The sequence below is a fragment of the Panulirus ornatus genome, chromosome 11 (genome assembly GCF_036320965.1).
Source record: "Panulirus ornatus isolate Po-2019 chromosome 11, ASM3632096v1, whole genome shotgun sequence".
NCBI classification, from domain to species: Eukaryota; Metazoa; Arthropoda; class Malacostraca; order Decapoda; family Palinuridae; genus Panulirus; species Panulirus ornatus.
The window spans coordinates 35012958-35030603 of NC_092234.1; the positions used below are offsets into that span (position 1 = coordinate 35012958).

The 17646-nt window shown below is 39.0% G+C and overlaps 1 protein-coding gene across 1 annotated transcript in view; it reads right to left on the minus strand.

Moving 5' to 3' along the window:
- Pkc98E (Protein kinase C) overlaps positions 1-17646 on the minus strand; it is a 216545-nt gene that overhangs the window by 39771 nt on the left and 159128 nt on the right. The window contains exon 10 of the mRNA XM_071666782.1: positions 4522-4660. Within this exon, the coding sequence (XP_071522883.1) occupies positions 4522-4660 (139 nt within the window). The remainder of the gene's footprint in view (positions 1-4521; positions 4661-17646) is intronic.

Below are 17646 nucleotides of genomic sequence, written 5' to 3' on the forward strand. Positions count from 1 at the left end.
CAAAAGTCTCTCTTTCGCGCGCCTGTCAATTAACACGTAATCCAATAACGCTCTCTGGCCATCTCTCATACTTACATATGTATACTTATGTATATCTCGCTTTTTAAACCAGGTATTCCCAATCAAAAGTCCTTTTTCAGCACATAAATCTACAAGCTCTTCACCATTTCCATTTACAACACTGAACACCCCATGTATACCAATTATTCCATCAACTGCCACATTACTCATTGTTGCATTCAAATCACCCATCATTATAACCCGGTCGCGTGCATCAAAACCACTAACACACTCATTCAGCTGCTCCCAAAACACTTGCCTCTCATGATCTTTCTTCTCATGCCCAGGTGCATATGCACCAATAATCAGCCATCTCTCTCCATCAACTTTCAGTTTTACCCATATTAATCGAGAATTTACTTTCTTACATTCTATCACATACTCCCACAACTCCTGTTTCAGGAGTAGCTACTCCTTCCCTTGCTCTTGTCCTCTCACTAACCCCTGACTTTACTCCCAAGACATTCCCAAACCACTCTTCCCCTTTACCCTTGAGCTTCGTTTCACTCAGAGCCAAAACATCCAGGTTCCTTTCCTCAAACATACTACCTATCTCTCCTTTTTTCACATCTTGGTTACATCCACACATATTTAGACACCCCAACCTAAGTCTACGAGGAAGATGAGCACTCCCCGTGTGACTCCCTCTGTTTCCCATTTTTTTTTTAGAAATGATTTGGTAAACAGAGAAGAGGTAGTAAAAGCTTTGCAGAAGATGAAAGCCGGCAAGGCAGCAGGTTTGGATGGTATTGCAGTGGAATTTATTAAAAAAGGGGGTGACTGTATTCTTGACTGGTTGGTAAGGTTATTTAATGTATGTATGACTTATGGTGAGGTGCCTGAGGATTGGCGGAATGCGTGCATAGTGCCATTGTACAAAGGCAAAGGGGATAAGAGTGAGTGCTCAAATTACAGAGGTATAAGTTTGTTGAGTATTCCTGGTAAATTATATGGGAGGGTATTGATTGAGAGGGTGAAGGCATGTACAGAGCATCAGATTGGGGAAGAGCAGTGTGGTTTCAGAAGTGGTAGAGGATGTGTGGATCAGGTGTTTGCTTTGAAGAATTTATGTGAGAAATACTTAGAAAAGCAAATGGATTTGTATGTAGCATTTATGGATCTGGAGAAGGCATATGATAGAGTTGATAGAGATGCTCTGTGGAAGGTATTAAGAATATATGGTGTGGGTGGCAAGTTGTTAGAAGCAGTAAAAAGTTTTTATCGAGGATGTAAGGCATGTGTACATGTAGGAAGAGAGGAAAGTGATTGGTTCTCAGTGAATGTAGGTTTGCGGCAGGGGTGTGTGATTCTCCATGGTTGTTTAATTTGTTTATGGATGGGGTTGTTAGGGAGGTGAATGCAAGAGTTTTGGAAAGAGGGGCAAGAATGAAGTCTGTTGTGGATGAGAGAGCTTGGGAAGTGAGTCAGTTGTTGTTCGCTGATGATACAGCGCTGGTGGCTGATTCATGTGAGAAACTGCAGAAGCTGGTGACTGAGTTTGGTAAAGTGTGTGAAAGAAGAAAGTTAAGAGTAAATATGAATAAGAGCAAGGTTATTAGGTACAGTAGGGTTGAGGGTCAAGTCAATTGGGAGGTAAGTTTGAATGGCGAAAAACTGGAGGAAGTAAAGTGTTTTAGATATCTGGGAGTGGATCTGGCAGCGGATGGAACCATGGAAGCGGAAGTGAATCATAGGGTGGGGGAGGGGGCGAAAATCCTGGGAGCCTTGAAGAATGTGTGGAAGTCGAGAACATTATCTCGGAAAGCAAAAATGGGTATGTTTGAAGGAATAGTGGTTCCAACAATGTTGTATGGTTGCGAGGCGTGGGATATGGATAGAGTTGTGTGCAGGAGGGTGGATGTGCTGGAAATGAGATGTTTGAGGACAATGTGTGGTGTGAGATGGTTTGATCGAGTAAGTAATGCAAGGGTAAGAGATGTGTGTGGAAATAAAAAGAGCGTTGTTGAGAGAGCAGAAGAGGGTATTTTGAAATGGTTTGGGCACATGGAGAGAATGAGTGAGGAAAGATTGACCAAGAGGATATATGTGTCGGAGGTGGAGGGAACGAGGAGAAGTGGGAGACCAAATTAGAGGTGGAAAGATGGAGTGAAAAAGATTTTGAGTGACTGGGGCCTGAACATGCAGGAGGGTGAAAGGCAGGCAAGGAATAGAGTGAACTGGATCGATGTGGTATACCACGGTTTACGTGCTGTCAGTGGATTGAATCAGGGCACGTGAAGCGTCTGGGGTAAACCATTGAAAGCTGTGTGGGGCCTGGATGTGGAAAGGGAGCTGTGGTTTTGGGCATTATTGCATGACAGCTAGAGACTGTGAACGAATGAGGCCTTTGTTGTCTTTTCCTAGCGCTACCCCGCACACATGAGGGGGGAGGGGGATGGTATTCTATGTGTGGCGAGGTGGCGATGGGAATGAATAAAGGCAGACAGTGTGAATTGTGTGCATGGGTATATATGTATGTGTCTGTGTGTGTATATATATGTGTACATTGAGATGTATAGGTATGTATATTTGCGTGTGTGGACGTGTGTGTATATACATGTGTATGGGGGTGAGTTGGGCCATTTCTTTCGTCTGTTTCCTTGCGCTACCTCACAAACGCGGGAGACAGCGACAAAGCAAAATAAAAAAAAATAATATATATATATATATCAGAAGAGGGTGTTTTGAAATGGAGAATGAGTGAGGAAAGGTTGACCAAGAGGATATATGTGTCGGAGGTGGAGGGTACGAGGAGAAGTGGGAGACCAAATTGGAGGTGGAAAGATGGAGTGAAAAAGACTTTGTGTGATCGGGGCCTGAACATGCAGGAGGGTGAAAGGAGGGCAAGGAATAGAGTGAATTGGATCGATGTGGTATACCGGGGTTGATGTGCTGTCAGTGGATTGAATCAGGGCATGTGAAGCGTCTGGGGTAAACCATGGAAAGCTGTGTAGGTATGTATATTTTGCGTGTGTGGACGTATGTATATACATGTGTATGGGGGTGGGTTAGGCCATTTCTTCGTCTGTTTCCTTGCGCTACCTCGCAAACGCGGGAGACAGCGGGGGAAAAAAAAAAACATATATATATATATATTCATTTTGTTCTATCGCTGTCTCCCACATTAGTGAGGTAGCGCAAGGAAACAGACGAAAGAATGGCCCAACCCACCCACATACACATGTATATACATACACGTCCACACACGCAAATATACATACCCATACATCTGAACGTCTACATATATAAAACCATACAGACATATACATATATATACACATGTACATAATTCATACTGTCTGCCTTTATTCATTCCCATCGCCACTCCGCCACACATGAAATAACAGCCCCCTCCACCCGCATGTGCGCGAGTTAGGGCTACAAGAAGACAACAAAGGCCACATTCGTTCATACTCAGTCTCTAGCTGTCATGTATAATGCACTGAAACCACAGCTCCCTTTCCACATCCAGGCCGCACAGAACTTTCCACGGTTTACCCCAGATACTTCACACACCCTGGTTCAATCCATTGACAGCATGTCGACCCCGGTATACCACATCGTTCCAATTCACTCTATTCCTTGCACAACTTTCACCCTCCTACATGTTCAGGCCCCGATCACTCAAAATCTTAGGCTTTTGTGCACTGGGACTTTAACATTCAAATGGTATAGGATGAAATGAAATGATGTTACATAGATGGTCTCCATACTGTCTATGGGCTGAATCAGGATACAAAAAGCATTCAAGGGCATTCATCAAAGAGTCTATGGGGCTTGGCTGTGGATGACAGGGGCTGGTTTCAGTGTACTATACATGAGTAAAAAGTAAAAGTGTGCAAACGTAACTGATGTTCATCTCTTCCTCACTAAAGTAGGAGAAAAAGAAAAAAAGACATACCAGTGCACCACACAAAATTCTCAATAAAAATCTACTAAAATTACTATACTGTACTTACTCAAAATCCTTCTTCATTTTAACTAGTTCTTTTGAGATTTCCTTTTTTGCATAATGATACACAACCCTACATCCAGCACTATCACTCACACACTTTTTGGATGCCATTACAACAGAAGAATTTATAATAAATTCCTACAACTAACAAATAAACAAAGTACTTAACTTCCACATGTTCAGACAGTGAGAATGATGGCATGGGCTTTAGTGGTGCACAATAAACAGAGTGGCCAACTCTGAATATTTGTGCCCCAAGTTCGCAGTAGTCGCAAACGTGCGTGCCATGGATTCTATGAGTTTATGGCATTCAGTATTCTACCTGAACTAAAATTATGCAACATGCTTCTAGACATTGTAATTATAAAGTCTGAGCAGCAATAATTCTTTACCATAACAAAAAAACCAAAGGCATGTTTAAAATAAAGACACAACTTTGAGTGAAGATTTATGATAAACTGCATAATGTGTCATGTTTATAGTGTATGACAGACATAAAGTCTTACCTCTGGTGCTATGTAGTCTGGAGTCCCACAGAAGGTGGTGGTGGTAATGCTTTCCTTGATACCTTCTTTGCACATACCAAAATCTGCTATTTTACAATGTCCTTCACTATCTAGCAGAATATTGTCTAACTTCAAATCTCTGTAATTAAGATTTCGTGTATTAGAAGAAAACACTAAAGAACTCTGATCACATACTATTGAGATTATATACTTAGTACAAATATGACTTACTATAAGAAAATTTTTCAAACTGCCCCTAGTTCATCCTTCTACCAATGCAACTACATTATTTTCTTAAAGGTTCGTACTGATACAATATCTAAAGTGAGAAAAACATGCAACACTTACATGCAACATCATTAGCAACACATGATAAGACATGAAAGGGAAGCACAAAAATTAAAAGACACAAAATGTAAAACAGACTAAAAACAAGCAATATACAATGATGTTCATTTACGGGATAGCTTACTTTTGTCTAGTTAAAAACAGGGCAAACAAAACTATCTAAATGCATTTTCAACTAATATTTTAAAGGAGCAGATCAAAAGACCTTTGTCACTAAAGCAGCAAATCAACTAGCCTTGGTTACAAATTGAAGCACAACCATAGAAGAAAGCAACATATCAACAGGCCTTGGTCACCAATTGATGCACAACCATGGAAAAAGCAATATATCAACTGGCCTTGATCACCAGTTGATGTACAACCATGGAAGAAAGCAGCATATCAGCAGGTCTGGATCACCAATTGATGCACAACCTTGGAAGAAGGCAGCATATCAAATGGCCTTGATCACTAAATGAAGCACAGCCATGGAATCAAGGATAATCTATCCAATACTTTTATCACATCAAAAAACATTATAAAACCATTAAGTAAACCCAAGTATTTCTTAATTGCATTATTCTTCAATGAATTACATTATTTTCCTATTTATCTGACTTCAACTGTTTCCCTTTACTACTTCCTGTCTTTCACTGCTTTCTCTTACCTCTGTATTTCTTAAATGCTAGTTTCCCTATATTTCTACTTTCTTCACTTCATATGAATCCACCGAGTTCCTCTTTTTCTAAATCCTTTTTTGGTGCAATTTGACAATATCTTCCTCAACTTAAGCCAACCCAAGTATTCTTTGGAAAATGTTTACCAAGTAACAGCTGGAGTCTTCAACATTCATAAAATATGATGATGGTTCATGATTTGTCATCTTGCTCAGAATGCACAACAGAGAGTTTGCTCCCACAATTAAGTAAGTTCTTTGCTTGCCAAATTTCAATCAATGGCGTCCATTCATCATCCAAATTACATCAGTCAGCAAACATTTGAACACAAAGTGTTAGATTCAGTAATGATGTTCGACATCTTTCCAAAATTGATCATTATCTTACAAACATTCTTCAGTTCTGATATTTGTAAAAAAAACTTTTGTACTTGGATTGAGCACACACTGCAAATGAACATGCCCATGCCCAGTTAAAGGAAAAACAGCTAATACAAGAATATAACAGCATCAAACTTCCATGGAGAATTGTCATCACTATACTCAAGCAGCTAATGAGAGCTCACCAATCATGAGCTAGATGACTTTTGTCCTCCAATTAGGACATACACTGCCTTACAGCTAATCGAGTCTTAAAATGGTACCCTGCCTAGCTGCACACAGCAGCTGGCTCTTCAGCCAAGCTTAACTGTCCTGAAGAACAATGAACTGATAAATGGGGTTGGTGGGTGAGTCGGCACCTGTTTCTCTGCATTTTGTAAATTGTTCAAGCGAAAAAACATATCATACATTCCATAAGAGATTTTCTAAACTTGACAACAAACTACAGACATACCTATAACCATATAACTAGCCATAAATAAGGCATGAAAGCCATTCATTCACACTGCTGCTTGAGGGTTGAAATCACTAAGTTTTACCAGAATCAACATGTTAAATACAATTTCTAAATGAGAATAAGTGATCTAAATTGATGAATTTGATGAATATATAATAAAATTCCTGAATGGTCCATCCAAGATCCTAGGACCTCCGTTCAGCAAAATCAGGTCTAAATGTTCTTAATCAATTGCAAAGATCCCTCCAGGCTTTTTTTTTTTTTTTTTTTTAAAGGCATCATCACTAATGTAAATACTGATCAAATGGTTCAAATAAGCTTAAAAATCACCTACGAAATATGCTAATATAAGGTTATTGGATCTTCAAAAGCAGGGAGATACAGAATCTAGCAAGGGAATTTCATCCTTTAACTCCTTCTCAATCTATAAATACACCTTTATCATCATCAGAATATATAGTTGCAAATTCTCACAATTCTCCAAATTCAGCGCATACAAATGAAGCCTATGGGAAGCAGCATCATTCTCTTACTAATATCCTTTACACACAAAACAATATAATACAAACTGTCTGTTCCATACATAAAAATCAGTAACCTCCTTTTTCGTTAAAGGTAAAGTCTACAAAAGTCTTTGAAGTGATTAATTCTTTAAGTTCTTTAGAGTTCACATGAACAGAAGTCTATCAAAAGAAACACTTATCAAAACTTTTGTTTATAAAAAAATCTAAAAAACCTGTGGAAATGTTTACAATAATAAAAACTTTCAATTCCAAAAAGCTTTTTTTCCAGAAATCTATTAACATGCATTAACTTATAAAAGACTGCATGTAACTGAAGAAATCAAATCAAACCAGAGCAAAAGAAACATAGGTTTTGAAGTCTAAAAAACTCATTTTATTTCCATATGCAGAGACCCATGAGCATTCGAGATATTTTGTTCAGTGGGGGTTAACACACCCTTTTACCCAAAAATATTGGGCATGTCCATGGGAATCCACAGTCTTCAACCACTATAATAAATATGAGGCCAGCTGATGCTCATCCATAAATACATGACATGATGGTACAATAATGAAATTGACACTCATGCCAATCACTCATTAACCACTTCAGCCTATGCCATATGCCCATTGCTATCAGGGTTTAAGATTTGGTTTTTGAAAGCAGAAAGGGAGTTATGAAGGGATGGGAAAATACATGGAGGCTCACAGAACTCTGCCTACAATAGAATGACAGTTACTCATCTTAAAACCTACAATTCTCACCTAATGACTAAACCCTATGAATAACTGAGATTATATCCACATGAGAAGGACAGAACTTATGAACAACCCAAGAAAACAATTCAGGAAGAGACTCATGCTTAGCAACTACGGTGAAGTATCAAGAGATCTGAAAATCAAATTTCTGAAATAATTGACTTTCCAAAACATTTTCCATATTCACAAATCCCTCTAATGCTCCACAAAAAATCATCAACTTTCTGACTGCATAAGATAGCTGCTGGCCACCATATATGTATGTGTCTGTGTATGTGTATGTATATGTTGATGTGTATATGTATGTATATGTTGATGTGTATATGTATGTATATGTGTATGTATGGGTGTTTATGTATATATATATATATATATATATATATATATATATATATATATATATATATATATATATATATATATATATATATATATATATATATATATATATATATATATATATATATATATATATTTTTTTTTTTTTTTTTTTTATACTTTGTCGCTGTCTCCCGCGTTTGCGAGGTAGCGCAAGGAAACAGACGAAAGAAATGGCCCAACCCCCCCCCCCCCCATACACATGTACATACACACGTCCACACACGCAAATATACATACCTACACAGCTTTCCATGGTTTACCCCAGACGCTTCACATGTATAAGAGTGGATGGGCCATTCTTCGTCTGTTTCCTGGCACTACCTCACTGACACGGGAAACAGCGATTAGGTATTATAAAAAGAAAGTAAAACAAATGTAATATGATATGAGCTAGAGATAGGTTGTATGAAGGAGGGTGGATGTGCTGGAAATGAAGTGTTTGAGGACAACATGTGGTGTGAGGTGGTGTGACTGGATGTCATGAAAGGGTAAGAGAGAAGTGTGGAAATAAAAAGTGTGGTTAAGAAAGCTGAAGAGGGTGTGTTGAAATGGTTTGGACATACAGAAAGAATGGGTGAGGAAAGACTGACAAAGAAGATATGTGTTAAAGGTAGAGGGAACAAATTGAAGCGATAGACCAAGTTGGAGGTGGAAGGATGGAATGAAAAAGATTTTGAGAGATCAAGGCATGCAAGGAACAGAGTGAATTGAAATGATGTGATATACTGGGGCCGATGTGGTGTCAATGGACTGAACTAGGGCATGTGAAGTGTCTCGGGTAAACCATAGAAAGGTCTGTGGGGCCTGGATATGGACTAGGAAGCTGTGATTTCGGTGCATTACACATGACAACTAGAGACTGAGTGTGAACGAATGTGGCCTTTTTTGTCTCACTGAAGCCGGGGGTAGCGATGGCATTTCCTGTGGGGCTGGGTATGAACAGGAATGGATGAAGGCAAGCAAATATGAATATGTACATGTGTACTTTGATGGACCTCGCTCTTGGTGGAGTAGTGCGCACTACCTTCACTTTCCTATCATGGAAAACTGCTTCTTCCAAAGGGACACTTTCTCCCTGGCTAAAGGCCTGTTACTTTCCTAAACTATAGTTCTTCATTAACAACTCAAATAAGGAATGTTTCATTAACATTATAAGAAAATCATTGGCGGGCAACACATTCTTCAAGTGCCAGCAAGTCAGGTGCAATCTTGTTCTTAGGGAGCAGTGGGTCAGGCTATGAGCCCTGGTCCTTTTAGATTTATTCATATACCTTAATATGATTTGGTAAACAGAGAAGAGGTAGTAAAAGCTTTGTGGAAGATGAAAGCCGGCAAGGCAGCAGGTTTGGATGGTATTGCAGTGGAATTTATTAAAAAAGGGGGTGACTGTATTATTGACTGGTTGGTAAGGTTGTTTAATGTATGTATGACTCATGGTGAGGTGCCTGAGGATTGGCGGAATGCGTGCATAGTGCCATTGTACAAAGGCAAAGGGGATAAGAGTGAGTGCTCAAATTACAGAGGTATAAGTTTGTTGAGTATTCCTGGTAAATTATATGGGAGGGTATTGATTGAGAGGGTGAAGGCATGTACAGAGCATCAGATTGGGGAAGAGCAGTGTGGTTTCAGAAGTGGTAGAGGATGTGTGGATCAGGTGTTTGCTTTGAAGAATGTATGTGAGAAATACTTAGAAAAGCAAATGGATTTGTATGTAGCATTTATGGATCTGGAGAAGGCATATGATAGAGTTGATAGAGATGCTCTGTGGAAGGTATTAAGAATATATGGTGTGGGAGGCAAGTTGTTAGAAGTAGTGAAAAGTTTTTATCGAGGATGTAAGGCATGTGTACGTGTAGGAAGAGAGGAAAGTGATTGGTTCTCAGTGAATGTGGGTTTGCGGCAGGGGTGTGTGATGTCTCCATGGTTGTTTAATATGTTTATGGATGGGGTTGTCAGGGAGGTGAATGCAAGAGTTTTGGAAAGAGGGGCAAGTATGAAGTCTGTTGGGGATGAGAGAGCTTGGGAAGTGAGTCAGTTGTTGTTCGCTGATGATACAGCGCTGGTGGCTGATTCATGTGAGAAACTGCAGAAGCTGGTGACTGAGTTTGGTAAAGTGTGTGAAAGAAGAAAGTTAAGAGTAAATGTGAATAAGAGCAAGGTTATCAGGTACAGTAGGGTTGAGGGTCAAGTCAATTGGGAGGTAAGTTTGAATGGAGAAAAACTGGAGGAAGTAAAGTGTTTTAGATATCTGGGAGTGGATCTGGCAGTGGATGGAACCATGGAAGCGGAAGTGGATCATAGGGTGGGGGAGGGGGCGAAAATCCTGGGAGCCTTGAAGAATGTGTGGAAGTCGAGAACATTATCTCGGAAAGCAAAAATGGGTATGTTTGAAGGAATAGTGGTTCCAACAATGTTGTATGGTTGCGAGGCGTGGGCTATGGATAGAGTTGTGCGCAGGAGGATGGATGTGCTGGAAATGAGATGTTTGAGGACAATGTGTGGTGCGAGGTGGTTTGATCGAGTAAGTAATGTAAGGGTAAGAGAGATGTGTGGAAATAAAAAGAGTGTGGTTGAGAGAGCAGAAGAGGGTGTTTTGAAATGGTTAGGGCACATGGAGAGAATGAGTGAGGAAAGATTGACCAAGAGGATATATGTGTCGGAGGTGGAGGGAACGAGGAGAAGTGGGAGACCAAATTGGAGGTGGAAAGATGGAGTGAAAAAGATTTTGTGTGATCAGGGCCTGAACATGCAGGAGGGTGAAAGGAGGGCAAGGAATAGAGTGAATTGGATCGATGTGGTATACCGGGGTTGACGTGCTGTCAGTGGATTGAATCAGGGCATGTGAAGCATCTGGGGTAAACCATGGAAAGCTGTGTAGGTATGTATATTTGCGTGTGTGGACGTATGTATATACATGTGTATGGGGGTGGGTTGGGCCATTTCTTTCGTCTGTTTCCTTGCGCTACCTCGCAAACGCGGGAGACAGCGGCAAAAAAAAAAAAAAAAAAAAAAAAAAAAAAAAAAAAAAAAAAACTTAATATACTATGTTTATTGTTATTCCCCCTAAAGAGGTTTTGGGAAATAAACAAACACTTGGAAAGGTGTTCTTTTAATCTTCCTGAGTTATGAAGATTTTGCCCACCACATGGTACCATTATGGATCAACATTATTAAGGAACATGTTATTCATGCATTAGTCACCATGCACAATTGTTTTATGCAGAATGGAGCATGCCACCTTCATTTTCTGCTCAAAAACACTCCTTCTCCATGGAACACTGCTTCCCCAAAGGATCACTGCTTTCTCCCTAGCTACAGGCCTGTTGTTTTCCAATAATGACTCAAATAAACAGTTTCAATATCATTACAGTAAAAGCATTGGTAAGCATCCAAAGATGAATATAGGTATGGATTTGTCAACATTTGCTTAACCGATGCACTCGTGCATTAAGATAAATCTTCATAATTCACCATAGCACAGACTGAATTCACGTTTGTTTTAGGAGGCCACCATATTCTTAGACGCAGCTTTGTTCTTCAAGTAGTGGCAGGTTTGGCAAAGAGCCCTGTTCCTTTTCAATTTGTTCATATACCTTATATTTCATTTTGTTATTACCACTGAAAAGGTCTTAGAAAACAAAAGAAAACAAGGGAAGATGTCCTATTTTTCCTATTTCCTATGAGTCATGTAGATTTTTCCTACCTCATAGTAGCATTGTGGATCATTAGGGAACATGTTAACTCATACATCAGTGGCACTATACATGCATTCTACCAATCCTCAGGCACTTCATCATGATCCATACATACACTAAATATCCTTACCAACCAATTAACAACACAGTCATCCCCTTTCTTAATAAATTCAACTGCAATACCGTCCTAACCCATCGCCTTTCTGGATTTCATTTTTCATAAGGCTTTCACCACCTCTCTTCACCAAACCACTCTCCCTGACTCTTTCACTTTGCATTTCACCCTGACCAAAACACCTTACATCTGCCAATTTATCATCAAACACATTCAACAAACCTTCAAAATACTCACTCCATCATTACCTACTTATCCTTCCCACCTTTACCCTTCACCAATGATCACATTTGTTCTCTTATCTTTCGCACATTATTCAACTCCTTCCAAAACATCTTTTAATTCTCCTAAGGTATAATAATGATACTCTCTCATCTCGACTCTCATTTGCCCTCTTTTTCAACCCTTGCACCTTCCTCTTGACCAATTGCCACTTTCTCTTATACATCTCCCAGTCATTTTCACTCCTTCCCTGTCGGTATCATCCAAATGCCACTTTTCTCTATCACTAACAACTCTACTTCTTCATCCCATCACTCTTTACGTTTCTAATCTGCCCAACTCCCACCTTTCTCAAGCCACATGCATCTCTAGCACATGCCATCACTGCTTCCCTAAATACATCCCATTCCTCATCCACTCCCCTCACTTCATCTGCTCTCACCTTTTGCCACTCTACACTCAATACCTGCTGGTATTTCTTCACGCAAGTCTCCTTTCTAAGCTCACTTACTTTCACCACTTTTCTTTTATAAAAACCTCTTCACCTTTGCCTCCATGAGATAGTGATCAGACATCCCACCAGCTGCCCCTCTCAGTACATTTACATCCAAAAGTTTCTCTTTTACATGTCTATCATGCAATACATATTCTAATAATGCTCTTTGGCCATCTCTCTTACTCACATATGTATACTTGTGTACATCTCTCTTCTCAAATCAAGTTTTCCCTATCACTAGTCTTTTTTCAGCACACAAATCCAAAATTTATCACCATTTTCATTCACAACACTGAATACTCCATGCATATCAATTATACCCTCAACTGCCACATTACTCAGCTTTGCAGTCCTATCATCCAACACAAATACCCAGTCTCATGCACCAAAACTGTTGACACACTCAGCTGCTCCCATAATACTTGCCTCTCATGATCTTTCTTCTCATGACCAGGTGCATAAGCACCAAGAATCACCCATCTCTCGCCATACACTTTCAGTTTTACCCACATCAATCCAGAATTTAATTCCTTAAACTCCATCAAACAAACTCCCACAACTCCTGCTTCAAGAGTAGTGCTACTCCTCCCTTAGCTCTTGTCTTTTCACCAACCCCTGATTTAACTCCCAACATGTTTCCAAACCATTCTTACCCTTTACCCTTGAGCTTTGTTTCACTCAAAGCCAGAACATCCAGGTTTCCTCCCCAAACATATTACTCATCTCTCCTTTCTTCTCATCTTAGCTACATGCAAACACACCATTCTTTTTAGAAACTGAATACAAGAAAGGGAGGGTTTCCAGCCCCAACTCACACACCCTTTAGTCGCCTTCTACTGCACATGGGGTAAACTATTTCATATTTTCTGAAACATGTGTAATGTAGTTTTCACTAGTATGACACTCAGTGCTATCTTACAAATAATCAAACCCCTAACCTCCATTAGTTACACTGTCTGCTTTCAGTGTTTTTGATTATACGAGACCATATGCAAGAATGCAAATATTGCATAAATCGAGAGGTCCCTAAACAACAAGTCCCCATTCTAATGGAATAATTGAAGGAAGGTGGTCCATTAAAAGCTGAACTCGGTTACATCCCAAAGTTTCCCCCGAGGCACAAGGAATTCACAAATCAACATGTGAACTATACATTACCTTGGTCCAAATATGATGATGATGTGGTTTGGAGGTCAACCCCCTTACCCCTACTTCCACCAACAACTGGTTGGAACTGTTCCAGCTGTAGCAAAGACTATTCTGAGTCAGAGAGAAATCATTTCAAGGTCACCTGAATCATATCCTGGTCAGAAATGGGGTGTGCATGTGGCTAGAGGTGCTCAAAAATTAGTAAAGACTACTATGAATTAGGACATAGTTCCAGGATTACCTGGAAATGGGGTCAGAAATGGGGTTTGTATGAGGCACAAGCTACTCTCCCAAGGCTCATGATACTCATTCATTTCTAGTTTTCAGGAATGCTGAGATTTCTTCGGGACCTCTTGGCATATGCAATAACTGACAGCACTCTTATCTGCCCCGATTTATCATAAGCCTTTTATGCAAATGACAGGATATAGCAAACCTACAAACAATAACTTTGATATAGCACAAGCACCTAAATCACTCCTGTCTATTTATCATATTGAGCAATCATGATAAAACAGAAGCAAGCCCAGCTGTACACGTGATGCTGATGCTGCTAATGCTAGCATTCACGGAATAAGAATGTATCGTTTGCTACTCATATAATTCTACACTTGTGTCCAAGTGTACCAGTCACCACTAAGCCTAAGCATTTTACTACAAGTGAACTTGCCAAGTGGACAACAAAGACCTTTAACTTGAAGGAACAGGTTAGAATAGAGAAAGGACTTGAGTATGGGTCTGGCATTTCAGCAGTTGCCATTATGGGGTTAATGACATCAGCAACTGCACCATCAAGCTGAAAAAAGAATCCATCATGAAAACCTTTTCTATGCCAACTTTTTCAACAGCAACAATGCATCTCAAGCTGTGTAAGATGAAGCCCCTTAGTATGCCAAAATCAACTAAAACTGGTATAAAGTAACCAAAAAATACCAGAATAACAAAGTGTACGCCATCCATATTGCCCAAGCTTGGTTCAAATGAACTGGTAGAATGATGATACAAAAATAAAATTCTTAGCCAAAGAAAAAAACACTTATTTGCCTTAGTGTTCCCATCAAATCAGCCCCCCAAACACGAAAGAGTATACATCCTTGATACCGAAATAATAATCAAAGAAATAATAAAGTCATGTTAAAAAACTATTTCTCTTATAAGAATGGTAAAAATCAAAAAATAAAAAGAAATATGAAATTGTGTTAGCAGCATATCAGTAAGAGCTTACTGTAAACACTAAAAAAGCATAGGGTTGACATATCTCCCAAAATGGTGTCGTCACCTCCTTATGTGCACAGTGTTTTAGCGCACCTGCTTTTTATATAAAGATACAGGGCCACCTTGTTCCAAAGATCTCCACTGCTTCTAAAGACGTCTATGTAGTTTCATAATCTAGCCCCATCCTTATCATTACTATAATCAAAACAAGTGAAATAAGACATCAACCTAACATTACTGTTATGAGTTATGAACCAATCATTCTGCACAACTTAGCATTATAAACCATCTCCAGGATGGTACCTAAGTTCTGAACGTCTTTGTCTACTATACCTGAAAAAATTCAATCTACTTTTTGATATCATTATAGTACATCTACTGAAGGGCTGAGTCAGTTCACTAACTGCATGAACAGTCATCTAAGCATAACCTTTTGGCAGCATGTACGACTATGGCGTGAAAGAGATATCTGGGTCCCTAAAATACACTTGATTCTGGGCTGTTTATATATAAACTCTTAATGTCAGTCACTCGTATGCAAAATTCAATCCGTACATTACAGTGTTACAGCTCTAACACTATTTATTTAGTTAATACCAGTATCAACTCCCTTGCAGCTGGTAGATATATTGTTAATGAATAAAACATTTAACTTGATATGTTTATCTCTTTCAGAGTCACTTCAATGTCTAACTAAATGAAAGTGATGTACTTATGAATTTGTTTTATCATGTATGATTTACTGGAAATATCATACATATAACCTGCATTAACCAAGCAGAATTGTGGCATTAATCTTGTTCTCATTTCCATTAAATTATATTTTCCAATCTTACGCATTCACCTTCCTTAGACTGTTCATCAATTCATCATAAATATGTATATATGCATATTCCCCATGGAGTTATGGAAAAAACATATATCTAGTTCAACATGTCTCCATCACTTAACAATAGTCTAATCATTGTGACCAGCTGTAGGTATGATGATACTTTGTGTTGTGTTATGGAGGGAGATCAGTAAACTGAAGGGCTAATCATTTCATATTTTCTCTTTGGAAAAGAGAGAGAGAGAGAAAGAGAGAGAGAGAGAGAGAGAGAGAGAGAGAGAGAGAGAGAGAGAGAGAGAGAGAGAGAGAGAGAGAGAAATTCCCATCAGCATTGGCAGAAGCATGAATACTGATTTGAGTTTTTCCTTTCTACATCTTTTTACTTTCATTATACTAATACATTTGGGTTCTTTAGAGTTGGCATTACCACAAATCAACTAGTCCACATATCTGTTTTTCATAAATACACATCACTATTGATCATATCTAAACAATGCACTCCTCTGACTCGGGTAGCTGTCTTTTATTTCTGCCTCACCTACACATGGACCACTGGCATTGTCCAAAGACATAGAATCTCTCTTTGTCATACACAATACTTGACAACACTGAATGATCACATCTCATTCTTTGTAACTCTAGATTTCCCTAAGGTGAGCACTATGTGCTAGCCTGGCCTTTTGAGAGAATGGTTGGGGCAGTAGATAGAAGTAGTAGGCAGGAACATTCGATAGCAGCAGCAGTAGGTAGGAGCATTTGGCAGTAGTAGTCAGTAGGAACATAAGTAAAAGCCTCTGCAAACAGTGCACTAGAGTTACCCTCTGCCACTGGCCTGTTAAGGGTGATGTACTAAAAGAAAAAAGTGGCACTGGTGTTCTCTAGTTATGGAGACTCTATTGCCGTGGCCACCGACTTGAGGGTGTTCTAGTTGGAACAGGTGTCGGAGATATATATAGATAGACAGAGATCTTACCAGAAAAGTTATTTCAGACCACCTTTTCTTTTGTTTACTTGTGTAAATCTTAGCTGTATGTTCAGTATTTTTTGTATAATATATAATGAATGACAACATAAAAAAGAAGCAAATTTGCCAGAAAAAATGTATGAAAGGGATACAATCATTTTGTAAATGATGATCAAAGAAAAAATGTACGAAAGGGATATAATCATTTTGTAAATGCTGATCAATGTTTCATTCTCCTGGCAACTCCAGGAGGACATGTAATGACAAGATAATTGTCTGCTTATTCAATTTCTTTTCCCGAAGTCTTAGTTTGAGTTCAAAATGTTTTTCATTACATATATGAAAACCTATTCAATTTTCCAATATCATATGGACAGCCACTGCCTATCTGTATCCTTTTTAATCCTCTATTGTATGGAGTCTGGACAGGTAATTTGAGCTGCCAGTGTCTTTTGTCTCATCTTACCCTTCTTTACTTTCCAGTTCCCTTGTTAACAAGACTCCATTGCAACCATGATATCAACAATTCTCACTGTAACTATACCCTGGTTTTAGATGAGAAAGCAGCGAGAGGACTTGCCAATCTCTCCTCTAACATTCTGATGGTGCCTGACCCATAAACCCATAAACAACTGGCTCACTGTCTGGCATCGGTTTCACGTGTTGCCATTTATCAATAATTACCATTTTTCTTCCATCCAATACCTCATGCACAAAATTTAAGAGGGTATGGCTATAGACACATCCCACAGTCAACCAAGTTATTGTTGGTATTACTGTAACAACACCTCACAGTGAAAGGGTTAATAATATGGAAAGGCCTTTAATTCTCACTTGTTTCTTGCTTATAATCATCCTTTTAAGATGTTCTTTATTTCATAAGAGAAACAGTTCATATCTTAACTTTATCTTCCTATTTTGGATGTGAATCTGTGTTTGGGAGACCAATTTGGTTG